Source organism: Hirundo rustica, chromosome 3 (genome assembly GCF_015227805.2).
Source record: "Hirundo rustica isolate bHirRus1 chromosome 3, bHirRus1.pri.v3, whole genome shotgun sequence".
NCBI classification, from domain to species: Eukaryota; Metazoa; Chordata; class Aves; order Passeriformes; family Hirundinidae; genus Hirundo; species Hirundo rustica.
In genome coordinates, this window is record NC_053452.1 from 1,394,693 (window position 1) to 1,407,678 (window position 12,986).

The 12,986-nt window shown below is 46.7% G+C and overlaps 1 protein-coding gene across 4 annotated transcripts in view; it reads right to left on the reverse strand.

The window, feature by feature from the left end:
- Window positions 1–9,878, reverse strand: part of GPCPD1 (glycerophosphocholine phosphodiesterase 1) — a 40,914-nt gene extending 31,036 nt beyond the window's left edge. For 2 of the 4 annotated variants that reach the window (XM_040059571.1, XM_058419987.1), the window contains exons 1-2: window positions 9,226–9,334; window positions 1,839–1,924 (exon numbers count right to left, since the gene is read on the reverse strand). In XM_040059571.1, coding sequence (XP_039915505.1) covers window positions 1,839–1,887 — 49 coding nt within the window. In that variant the 5' untranslated portion in view covers window positions 1,888–1,924; window positions 9,226–9,334. Of the gene's footprint in view, window positions 1–1,838; window positions 1,925–8,617; window positions 8,749–9,225; window positions 9,335–9,811 lie in introns of those variants that run through there. The other 2 variants (XM_040059572.2, XM_040059573.1) reach the window with 2 other exon arrangements.
- Between the last annotated feature and the right edge of the window lie 3,108 nt (window positions 9,879–12,986).

Below are 12,986 nucleotides of genomic sequence, written 5' to 3' on the forward strand. Positions count from 1 at the left end.
TGTGAACATCCAGTGACCACTTCTCACTCAGTAAGGCACCACACACAAAAGGCAATGCCTGAACAGGATGTGCAGCCACCCCTAAACTCCCTCCACCAACTGCACCGAGGCTGAATTAGGATTTGTAAAACAATGCCTCAATCATCCCAGTAAAACCAAAGTGAAATCCATGACAAACCGCCCTCCATGGGAAATTCTGAGCACAGTGGGGTTTTGGGTTGGGCTTGTGCTTCAAGCTCAGGGTCCTCAGCTTCTCCCCTCTCCCTGTAACGGAATTCAAGGCTGCTCCTGGCAGAGCTCCTTCAGCTACTGCAAAGAATGCTAATCTAAGCCTTCCGCCCCAACTCAAAGCTTGCAACAGCCTCGGTGATCCAACAATAACGACACAAAGCCCAGCAACATCAATATTGTCATAAGGAGAAGCAGCCTTTTGTGCCATCTATTTATGCCATAAGTACTTCCAGATCATTCTTTGTGAGCAGCCACGGAGGCAGGATCTAGCTCTCACTAATCCTACTTTCCATTGCAGATACTATTAGTACAAGAAGTTACACATCCAGAGTCAGCTCTGCTAGTGCCATCGCAGCTGTGGAAACAACAGTGTAAGCAGGACAAAGAGAGCACAGCTTGCAATACTCCCTGGTACAGCTGCACCAGCTTTGAGCTAAGGTCAATTTGCTCTCAAAAATTTAACATTTTCTCCAGAATGCCGTAAAAACCTCTACTCCTTCCTAACAGCTTTATGTCGACGTTTGAGTATCAATTCTCAGTTCCCAAATGCCAAATGATGAAGGGGAAACACAGGAGAGGTCTAACAAGGGGCAGATGTCAAAACCTGCCAAATGCTTTTATCATTTTCTTTGCCACCAACTACAGGAAACACTTCTGCCATCTGGTATTGGCCTGGCACAGGAATTTCACCAATCCGCTCCCACGTTCACCTGCTTCTGTTAGGCAATCATCAATTAATTTTTTGCTGTGACTCCTGTGCTGGGTTTTGGCTGGCGTAGAGTTAATTCTCTTCCCAACAGCTAGTAGGGGCTGTGTTTTGAATTTGTCCTGGAAGCAGTGCTGATAACAGAGGGATATTTCAGTCACTTCTGGCAGTGCTCACAGCACCAAGGCTTCTCCTGTTCTCTTCCCCACACAAGAAGCTGGGAAGGAAGGAACACGGCTGGGAGCAGTTTTGCGGACCTCAGTTACCAGCTGTGGTTAAACCACAACTCCTTCCTTCCAAGCTCCAAGCTCCTGAAGATGAAGGCCAATGGAATATGCACAATTTATCAACACCAGATCTTCATCATCTACCTGATGCGATACCTTGTGCTCCTCATTTGGATTACAGAAGTTATTTTACACTTTCCTTTTTGCATAGACAGAATACTGAATTAAGCTGCATATTCTTTCTGTAACTCCTGATAGAGATGACAAGTTGTGAAAACTTTCAACAGGGATGCAGAGAGAATAAAAAACAGAACAAACACATCAACGTGTGCCTAAATAACATGGTTCAGAACACAAATGCTTGTTTCCAGGGAATAAAAAGATACTGCAGAGAGAAGATTTTAAACCAATCACAACCATTTCTGTCAGCATCAAAATCTCTAGCACCTCATGAAATTTTTGTTCGGAGAAAGAGGTAAAATTCATTTCCCAACTCTAGTTTTCAAATTCATACATGAAATGTCTTAATATATTTTACAACTATTTATCATTTTTATACTTGAACTGACATGTTCTTTTATCTCTGAGGAAAACAAACAAGACAGCCTTTGAGCACTCTATTAAGTTTTCTCCTACACCAACCATCCAAAAAGGAGAAAGAATGATTTGAGTACCTGGTGCTGATGATCCTCTGACTTTAAAAGTGACTTGACAAGAGGTCATTTCTGCAGAACTTCTGTCTTGGGATAGCTGAAACCTCCTATAGTGGGAAGAAAAGGATATTATTTGAGGAACAATCGCTGCATTTGTTGCTGTTCTAAGTAAAAGAAAACAGAAAACCCACCACTCACAGGGAAGCAAGCACTTGTGATATTACTGTTTGAGTGAGCAGTAGAAGCACAAAGCTTTTTAAAAGCAGCTGCAGACACAAAAAACAGCATCCAGCTGCAACACTGGCACAAGAACAAGACTACTTAATCAAATATCATATGCAAGTATCAGCATCCTGCAGCATTTAGCAGTCTTTAGCTGAGATTTTTCAAAACTATTTTTGACTAATTTTGCCTCCAAAAAGCCCCTTGGAAGGTTTTAAGAGATTCAAGATTTTGACCCTTGGCAAACAGTAACTTGTGTCTCATCTGCGCTATCCTTCAGCATCCTCTACAAAGCACAGTGAAACCACTACACACATCCTTTAATATTATTTACAAAAGCAGCAGTCATAGTAAACTCCACCTACGGATGTTGCTAGACTGTCATCACCAAAATACATCCACCTGGACGTGGGCTACAAAATAATTACACTAATTATGTGCAGAATAAATTTTGCAATGGTTTCAATTAATCCAGTTCTTTATATCGCTGCGGGGAGCTTTTTGTTCGGGTTTGTTTTTTAACCAAGGGAGTAGAATGTTACCATTCCTATTTTTGAACAGGACAAATAGCACCTTTTTTTTTTTTTTTTTGTCAGTACAATCTTGGTCAGCAATCCTTTAATAACGGCAGCAGGAAGAACTAACAAGACTGAAGAAAAAATTGCCTTTCATTAGCTCTACTGCTACAAGGGGGAGCCCTTCAAAGGGCACAGGACAGTTAAACATGCCTTGAAATCAAAAAATAGTCAGATGCCAAACAAGAGAGGGAAAAGCAGCTCATCATCAAACCTCATTCCTTGTGGGCATTTAGAATTGTTACTGTAGGTAGTGAACCTTCAGAACTGTTTCTTCTGGATCTCCTCCTCCTCTCAGTTATAATTCTCCTCCTCTATTCCTATTGTAACTACAGCTGCCTTTACTTTACATTCCTTTTTCTCCTCCCTTATTTTCCCTCTCCACATACAGGAAGATGACTTTTCAGTAGTAAAATGAGAGGGAAAAAAAAAAAAAAAAAAGCAGAAGTACAAAGGTTTCTGGTCCCATATTCCAATTCTGCGTTCGTCTTTCGCAAATTTTATCATCCTGCGAATTTTAAAACGTTATCATTCCCAGACTACTGAAGCTAGAAACAAGCACAGTTCTAACAAACAGGGATTCCACGCAGGGCACATCCTTTAGGAACCTTCTCATGTGTGTGTCATTAGCCACTGTGTCTGTTAAGTGACACATTCTAGCACTTGTTTTTAGCAGTTATTTATAGAGACGGAAGCACGGCACCTTTAGGCGCTGAAATGAAGACTGGACTCACGAAACCGGTCTAATATGACCAAAAAAAAAAAAAAAAAATCTCAGTGTAATGCAGAGAATATAAATGACTATGTGCATTTATGATGACACCGAGTAGTCAGAGGCTTGGCTGTGTTCACCAAATGCTCTTGCTTGGGCTGCCTTTAATTGAAAGGGCAGAGGAGCCAAAGGGGAAATGAAACAGGCAAAAAAACGCCTTGCAAAAGTCTACAAAGCAGGAGAGTGAAAGCTGACGTGTGCACTCTGTTCCACAAAGCAAGAACACGCTTTTGGCATGGAAAAAAAAAAAAAAAAACCTACCAAAAAAACCCTGTTTCCAAAGCCAATGCAATGACTCAAATTTAAACTTCACCTGAACCAGCATGTGTCCTACTGCAAATCAGCTAAGTGTTCCTAGAAAATCATCCTAAATCCTCAGTCTGCAAAGCTTCTAGCCAATCTTGTAAAAATTCTGTGTTCCTACCTGCAAGACAGGTGTGGGCTTTTCTAAACTGCCTAGTAAAATAATTTTACTTTCCTACAGAGCAGTAGCCAGTTGTAAGGAGATTTTGATAAACTGACTCTGTAAAATTGCCAAAATTCTACCCAAAATGCATTTTATCTCAGAAACCTACTCAACCTCCCCAAGGGATGTGCATGAAGAAAACAAAAATTCCACTTCACCAAGCAAAGGCATGATTTTTTTCTAGCAGAACTGCAGGTACAGGTATTGCACTTATATTCAGGCTCAAAGTAAATTCTGAAAAAATATCTTTTCTAGCAGAGTACACAGCAAGGAAAAACCAGGCCTGCTTTTTGTTAAGGAATCAAGCCTATGTGGTACATTATAATGCACTTATAAAAGCAGTCTGTGCTTTCAAGACATGATACAAAACCATTTTACTTTGGGGGGAGGGAGGAAAAATAAGCCAAAAAAACAAGCACAACCTAAGTTTAGCTGTCTAGTTCCTGAAAAGAGATAATCATTTAATTCCCAAAGGGGGATGGAGAGCTTTAACAATCAAATTCTCTGACCTCTGAGTGTCAGGCATCTTTGAAACAGGATGTTCCTCCCTTCAGATTTTCAGCACTGCTTAAGCAAAGAAGCTGGCAAAGAATTAGCCAAATCCTCTTTTGCTCCCTACTCCTGTGATGATGGATTTTTAGGAGAATGCAAAGAATCCTCAGCTCAGAGGGGTCACGTCATAACTGCTTCGGGGAACAGAAGTAAATCAGAACAGTTACTTTAAAAATTACGAACGCTCCCTGATCAGCAAACGTTAATAAAATCCATTGAGCAGATTTACGAACTAGAAATCCTCGCGCAACAACCCTTTGCAAACGACCCCCGAGTCCAGAAGGAATAAATCTGAATTCACATCTGCTGCGGCAACAGGCACCCAGATGCTAATGTGGGTGGAAAACAATTGCTCCTCTCCCTGCGCTACACTTCCTCCCTCCCTTTGGTCAGCTTTTACAGACTACAGCCACAGGCAAAAAAAGCGGTGAACACCTGAATCAGTTTTCCTCGTGGGAAAGACACATCACGCAGGCAGAGACTTGTCAGCGCTTCGCTAAAAGCAAAACAAAAAACAACCAACCCATCGCAAAAAAAAAAACCACCCAGCATTATTAGGAAGAAAAGAATAGGAAATCCAAACTCTCCCCTCCCTGATTCTAAAAGAGAACTGCTAGAAAACGCAGGTAAGAAAGAAAAGATGACACAGCACAAACAACTATTAAAATGTCACAAAGTATCACAGATTTCCTCTAAAATGAGGTAATAAAGGTCATTGTGGATGGGGAAGACCGAAATATTTTTTGTAGTTAAAAATAGACCAGGACAGGGACTTAATTTATTCATTCAAATCCTGAATTTGAACCTTCTGGCTTACAGATCTGGTGATACATTAAAACCCTTCAGCTTTAGTGGATTATTCTGCCCTGCCCTCAACCTCCCTAACCTTTCCAATATGATTTAAGAGGTGCTAGCTACTTGCTGCAGCGTATCTTATATGTTTTTTCAGGATTAGCTAAATACACACCAGGTAATCTGGGGCAATCCTGGAATATAACAGCCCATCTGACAAACACTGAACAAATTCCAGAGCCATAAAAATCCACAGCAGCCATGAAGCCGGGTTACCTGCTCTCTACTGATTGCAACTGATATTTTTAATAGCAACTTGAACAGGTTTTGAGGTTCTGATTCTAGTGGTCCAAGGGCAGGCTTGAAGTACAACGGGATTTTTTTTCTTAATTGTGGAGATTTACAAGCCTGAAGGCCTTGAACTTTGTTGCACGGAGAGAGAGGAGAGCTTTCAAAATTAGGCAGGGAACACTTGTAGCAACTATCCTGACGGATGCGAATGAAAAGTTGATTTTATCAACTCCAAGTTGACTGTAAGGGCCGCAGAATGGCTGCTTACACTGAGCATATCCATTAAGGATAATCAGAATTTGGCAACAGGCTGGTAAGAAAGCCAAAAAGCATCAGACTGACGCCCAAGTGTCACATTTCTCCCCTTCCCTCCCCACAAAAAGCCATCAATCTCTAGCTAAGAAACTAACACTAAAAAATTCTGATGCAAAGCTATCAACCCCAAACCCTCTTGGGTAACATTGTATTTAAAAATGACGGGGAAAATACGCAGCGCAGATTTTTCAAATGAGATGAAAAAAATACAGCTTACAAACTATCTTTTTAAGGGTGGATTGGGGTTTAATGGGATTTTTCAAAGGTAACTAGACAACTAAAATGACACAATTAAGCACACAGGTGCCACGAAATTCCTGAAACGCATTTTAGTACTTTCAAACATCTGATTTTTGGTGTAAGGTTACTTCTGCCTGCTCTGTTACTGAACTTGCTTAGTTAGCTGCAGAAAAATGAAGCCCATTGTAGTGGGTCTGGCTGAGACAGAGTTAATTTTCCCTACAACAGCCCTCGCAGTGCTGGGCTTTGTACTGGCAGCTAGAAAGGTGTGGATAACACAGCAGAGTTTCCGTGCTGTCTCTCCAACATTCCTCACTATCACCAGGAGGCTGCGGCTGAGCAACATCCTGGGAGGAGACACAGCCAGGACAGGTGATCCCAACTGACCAAAGGGAGATTAAAAAAATAAAATAAAATAAAAATTTAAAAAGCTAAAAGAAACAAGGGCATTTGTTATTTAAGACATTTGTCTTCCACAGCAACCCCTACACATAGTGAAGCCCCGCTTCCCTGAAGGGGAAGTAGACAATAAAATCTTCTGTTTTCCCTCGCTTCTGCAGAAATTTTTTTTTGCTTTAATAAACGGCCTCTACCTTGACCCCTGAGGCTTTTTCCACCTTTCTCCCCCTGAAGAGAGCAGTGACAGAGCTGCTTGGTGGGCAACTGGCCCGCAGCCAAGGCCAACCCACCAGCACCACCTATGCACAAACAGGATCTTTCATAATGCTAGCACACATTTCATCACAGGTCGTGGTGCACCGTCCTGAAAGTGCACAATCCGAAAAGTAAACATGCTCAATTATTTCAAAATATCTGGGGTTTTTTTGCACGAAAAGATAAAATCGGCAAGGACTAGGAGGCTGGAGTATTTTTGCTTTTACTTTTGTCATTTTGAGCTGACACTCTCCGCCTTAAGAAAAGAGACTTGTGAGATGTATCAACAGCGAGGAGAGTCCAACCCCGGGCTGAAGCAGGGGAAAGGTGCCACTGTCCCAGCCAAGTCATCTGACAGCTGGGAGCATGCACTGGGGCTGACACAGGGCACTCCCTCATCAATCTGAACACAGCCCAGCACTGCTGGAAAAGGTACTGTGCCAAGAATTTACCTCCTTAAAAGCTGCGCTGCACAACAAAAAACGCACCGTGCATCGGTTCTGCTGCGGCGCTGAACAAAGAGATGTGAGCCTAAAAACCCAGACTGAGATATTCCAAAGGTGACAAGTCACATCTGGTTAATCTTGTAGCACGATGAGCAGATTCTGCTGCTTGTGGTTGGTCCTAACAAGGTATCAGATATTACAGAATACATCTAAGGCAACAAATTAGACATTCAAGAATATTATGTAACGGCAGCTGACGGCACCTGGGTGTTAGAACAGCGTCCGAGGATGTATTTTTAAGGGCATCCACTCTAACCACTGGGAGAGAATTAACTTCAGAAACAGCATTACAGCATCACCTCCCTCGTATTCGACCAAACAACGAGAGGGCTCTTCCTGCCCCCTCCTTTCCCCCCTGCTGCACCTTGACTGCAGGAGCAAGGACGACCAGAAAGTCAGCAGGTCTCTGCTTCTGCATTGCAGTGCTAATGCCGGACAGCAAACAAACTTGCACACAAGATCTGGACATCCCGTTCCGATTCAAAGGCTGAAATTTTACCAACGGGGTTGCGCTGACATTTAGAAAGCGGCAAAGCCCAAGTGGTAGCTCTGAAATTAAATCACGTTAATATCTCGAGGACTGTATTTTCAGTATCAATTTAGCTCCCCGTGTGCGGGGCTAGGTCAGCCGTGGCAATCAAACACAAGACCCCTCTCTGTTCACCCACAATATACCTGCTTTGTTTTAAGGAAAAGGTAATTGTTTTCAGCATTTGGCAAATCCCTGTCCATGTGAAGGGCTCTTTCCGCCTCAGCTACGCCACAGCAGTTTCGCAAAGTTCTTGAAACAGACAGGAAACAGCTGGGGCACGTTTGTAAGTGAAGCAGAGCAGCACCAGCCTGATTCCTCTTTTCTGAAATGTTGTTTATTATTTACGTATGGCTGACAACACCTTCGGCAGGGAGTAATTTCGCTCTCTGTGATCACACTAACATTCCTCACTTAGGAATGACTTGGACAAATAACAGGTATAAGGTTCCCCACAGCTCCCAACAAAACACTTTTTAACGTGCTTCCAAATCCTGGATCCCCTCTGTTCAGGGGCTACATGCTTTGCTGAAAGATTAATTACATGGCAGCTTAGGCTACCAGCGTCTATCCAAGACCAACGGCATTATCCTACTTTTTAAACATCTTATACAGTTATTTTACAGGAAGCAGTGCTAGAATAGAAATATATATGATAAAAATAATTCTACTCATCGACTATTTCACCCTGCCATGAGCATTTAAAATATGTTGGAGGCTAACCTCCATCTAACGTTACGCGCTCTGTTAAATTACAGCACTAATAATAACGAGACAAGCTATTAACTTAAAAGGAAAAAATATATATATATATAAAGAGAAAAACGGAAGAACGAATCTGCACCCGGTGAGAGCGCAGGTAAACAGATTAACTTCTGAAGTTCACCTTAAACTAGAGCCGCCTGGCTACGCGATCAGCAACATCAAAACCACGAGCCGGCAAGCATCATCGCCGCGTTCCTTCAGCGCGGAGCCAAGACAAAGACCAGCAGCACACATCCCCCACGCCCGGCAGAGCGCGGCCCGCCGCCGCCGCCTGCCCGGCCGGGCACGGAGCGAGGGCCGCCCGCTGCCCCGCACGGGAGCCCGGCCGGGGGGCGGCACAGCCACGTCCCCAGGCCCGCCCCGGCCCGGCCGCTTGCATAATGCGGCAGCCGCGGGACCGCCGCGGGCCGAGGGCTTCGGGCGGCGGCGTAAACAAACACAGCCGCCGGCCCCGCAGCCCACCGAGCCACCGCAGCGGGGGACAGCCGAGCCCGGCCGGGCGGCGCCCGCAGCCCTCCCAGCACGGCACCCCCGGCCCCGGAGCCGCGCTCTTCCTGCCTCTCAGGGAGCCTGAGGGTTCCCGGACCAAGCGCTTCTCCCCCGCGTCCTCTCAGATAGCGCGGCACCGCTCCCTCAGCGCCCTCTCCCCGAGCGCGGGGCTCGAACAGACCCAGCTCGGCCGTCCCCCCCCTCCGCCACCGCGACGCGCGGCCGACGGCGCGGACTGACCCGGCGGTGCGGAGCGGAGCAGAGCGGCGCTGAGGCTCGCCGTTCGCTTTGTGCGGGGCCGCGGAGAGCGCAGCGCGGGCTCCCCGCCCCTGCTGCCGGCGCCGCCGCCCGGGGCCGCCCGACTGGGGAGGGGAGGGGAGGGGGCGGCGCGGCCATAACCGGTTCCAGCCGCCCCCCGCCGCCACGTGACCTCGCCCGCCGCCCCGCCGCGGCCAATGGGAGCGCGGGGAGGGCCGGGGGGGTGGGCCCGTTCCTCGAGAGCGGCGGGCCCGGGGCGGGGCTGAGGGAGCGCGGGGGCAGGCGGGCTCCGAGGGGCTCCGGGGGGCTCGGGGGCGGCTTGCGGCCGCCTGCGCACGGCGGGGGAGCTCTGCCCTACCCACCCCTCCCGAGCGCTTCTCCGCGCCATCCCCCCGGCGTCCTCCTCAGAGATCGCGGCGCTGCTCCCCCAGCGCTCTCCCGACGCCGCAGCGCGACCCGACCTCCAAGAACTCCTCGGCGGAGCGCACCGGCCGCCCCTTGCCGCCGGCACACCCCTACCGCGCTCCCGCTGGCCCCGCGCCCCCTACGGCCGGCGGCGTGCACTGACCTGGCCGAGCGCTGCGGCCGGCTGCCCGCCCCTCGGTGCGGGGCCGCGAGCGGCGCTGCCCGGGCTCCTCTCGGCCCGCCCGGGGCCGCTGACAGCGCGGGGGAAAGGAAAGGGGCGGCGTGGCCGGCGGCCGGATCCAGCTGCCCGCGGAGCGCAGCGGGGAGGGCGCGGCCACGTGACCCGCCCGGGCTGACGCGTCGCTCCGCCGCCCCGGCCCCGCCCCGGCCCTCCCGCCGCAGCCAATCGGGGCGGGCCGGGCGGGGCGGCAGGGGCGCGCGCCGTTCCCTTGAAAGCCCCGGCGCTGAGGGAGCCGCGGGCCCGCAGAGGGGCGAGGCGGTGGGGACGCGCCTTTGTGGGGGCTGGAAAAATGGCTTTGCTGAGGCCAGCTAGGCTCCTGCTGCCGTCCGCACGCTCTTTGAGGTCACCCCGCCTCAGTCTGTGCCCGGCCTGCGAGTGTAAGGGCTGCCCTAAGGGTGGGGAGTTCTGCTTCCTTGAGGTTTAAGCTGGCTGTAAGCCTGCAGAACCGAGGCCACTATGGATTTTTTTTTTTTTTTTTTTTTTTTTTTTTTTTTTTTTTTTTTGTGTGTGTGTGTGTGTGGTATAAGGGGCCAGGCGTTATGCCTTTATTCAAGGGCTTTGATCTCTCTTGTTTTGTGGCCATTTGTCCCTGCTTTCCTTGAGGCCCTGCCCGTGTGGGTGTCCCAGGCTTCAGCCTCTGTCATGCACATCCACCCTGCTCCCAACACATCCACCTTGGCCTTCCCAGGGACATCCCCCCGCTCTTTGCAAGCTCTGTCTCCTTCTCTGTCCATGTCTGGTTTCCCCCATGCTCAACCACGTAAACCAAAGGGCTGTCGTTCATGATACACCTAAAAACACGTCTTCATGGCAAAAAACCGCATCTTCGTGGCAGTGGTGCCAAGGCAAGCCGAAGTGGGAATGCCCATGCTGGAGTTTCGAAGCTGCAGGCAGAATGTAAGTGATATTTACATTTGTTTCAGGATCGATGTTGTGCAAACACCCCGGGGAGGCTTGCTGCACTTACAGGTGTTGCTGCTTTTGGGGCCACAACCTTATTGTTTTATGACAATAAGGGTGGCCCACTGGAACTCACCCAACAACATATTAGCAGATAGAGGGAAACTTTGTCTCTGTGTTTCTGCTGTGCTCTGTTTTGTAGCTGAGCTATGAAGTTGTGATAATTTATCCAGTTCCTCAATCTCCGCAGAGAAACAGTTTATCCTGTCTTGAGCTGAGAGTTAGTGCTGTTACAGGAATGCTGTAACATTGTTGTTGTCCCTCAGTCTGCCATTTAAATAGAGGGCCATTTTCCCATTTATTCATGCCCTGAAGATCTAGCTGTGTCTATAAGTAATTCGTGATATTCCACTGGGTGTTGTAGGGAAAATTGATGTTAATATCTGATGCTGTGTATCAGAAAAGTGTGTAATGCATCTAAACTGCTGAGGTCTCCGTGTTGCAAGCTTCAAGGAAAGAAAGGTAGGGAGAAGCAAGGCAGTGAAATGAAATTATAGCTGAAAGCAGCTCATTTTAAAATGAAAAGGATAAGAGGAATTCCTCTGGGTAAGGAGGAGGGAGAGTTGGTGGAAAGTGCTTGCTGGAAAGTGATTCCCTTGTTAAAACACAGACGTGAACTACTCTAGTTACAAACCCTTGGTATTTAGGAAAACATTAGGAGCCATCACTTTTCCAGGTGTATTCACTACTGAGTGAAGAAAGAAGATGAAACTTTAGAGAAAACAGTATTTAGAAAAGCAATTGTCTACTTGTTTTGTCTTCCCTGATTTTAAGATTTATTAGTTCAAGGAATTTGCTGTAAAGCAGGGATAGAATTGAACATTTTCAAACATGGTTTGGTGCGTCAAACTTTTCAAAAATTCGATGTCATGCCAGGCATATTTTAAAATTGTACTGCTGATTTTTTGTTGTTGTTGATTAAAAACTAGAAATGTAACACTTGGTCTCATTCAGCCTTTGTGTTAATTAAAAAAAAAAAGGGGGGGGGGGGGAGGCGGCTTTATTTTGTCAAACTAGTATTGCAGTTCTTTCCATAATTCACTGTAGCTAAAAGTTACCATTTAGGCCCTAAATGGATTCAAGAAATACTCAAGTGTTCATTTTATTAAAGATGTACATCAGTGTGGAACAAATAGGAAGAGAGTGGGATGGAAAATACTGTTTCATGTTGACTTACTTGACCTGAAGAAAAGTCTGCATTTAATTAAACCTGCCAGCACGCTTTCTTTTTCCCTCCCTAAGGAGTTGCTTCAATATGGTTGGGTCAGATAAGCTCAGACCTTGCCATGATGCAGCAGACGAGTCTCAGCTACTCTTTAAGAGCCTATAAAACTGTACAGTAATTAGAGCACGTGGATCAGTTTATAGAGCTCTTCTTAAATGTCTGTCCAAAAAGTTACGGCTGATGATCTTCTTTCCTTTTAAAAACTAAACAAACAGACAAAAACCACCAAGGGAAACGGGGTTTTATATCATAAAACATGCATTGAATTGAGGTGCTGTTTGCAAAAGTCCCAAAGGGATCCAGAAATACAAGGTTACGAGATCTGCTTCCAGTGGGCAAGCACAAACCCTATCTAAACCACCTCTTGGCAAACATGTTTTCTTATTCAATAAAAATTAACGAGGTGAATGAGGATTGCTAATACTTAACCAGAGGGTGAAAGGTTCTGTCTTTGTTCTGGCTGGAGTGATGAAGCCCCAGAGCAGGAGCGAAAGAGCCAAAAGAATATTCTAAATGTTCATTGCTCCCTGCCGTGACAACATGAAGTTGCTTGGAGGTGTTGTGTGCTGTGGGTGGAATATCAAAGCAGCCTGGAGATGTGAAGCCCAACGGGACTGCAATGATTTTGATAAATAATGAGGCAAACCCTTGCCCAAGTGCAGGAAAATAAGTGGTTGAGGCCGATGTTTACAATACACTGGCAAATCTATGCTAAAAAGAAAATGCCCTCAAGGTTTTCTGTCTGTTTCTGTAGCCAATGGGATATTTTCTTCAGCTGCCAGAATTATAGATTCAACCTGTAATTAAGTTTCATTGGTACTGCAAGTAGCTATAGGGATTGTGAATATGAAATCACAGCTGTGCTTCCTCTTTCACAGCATGCTTTGGGTTCTAGTGGTCTGGTTTTACTGC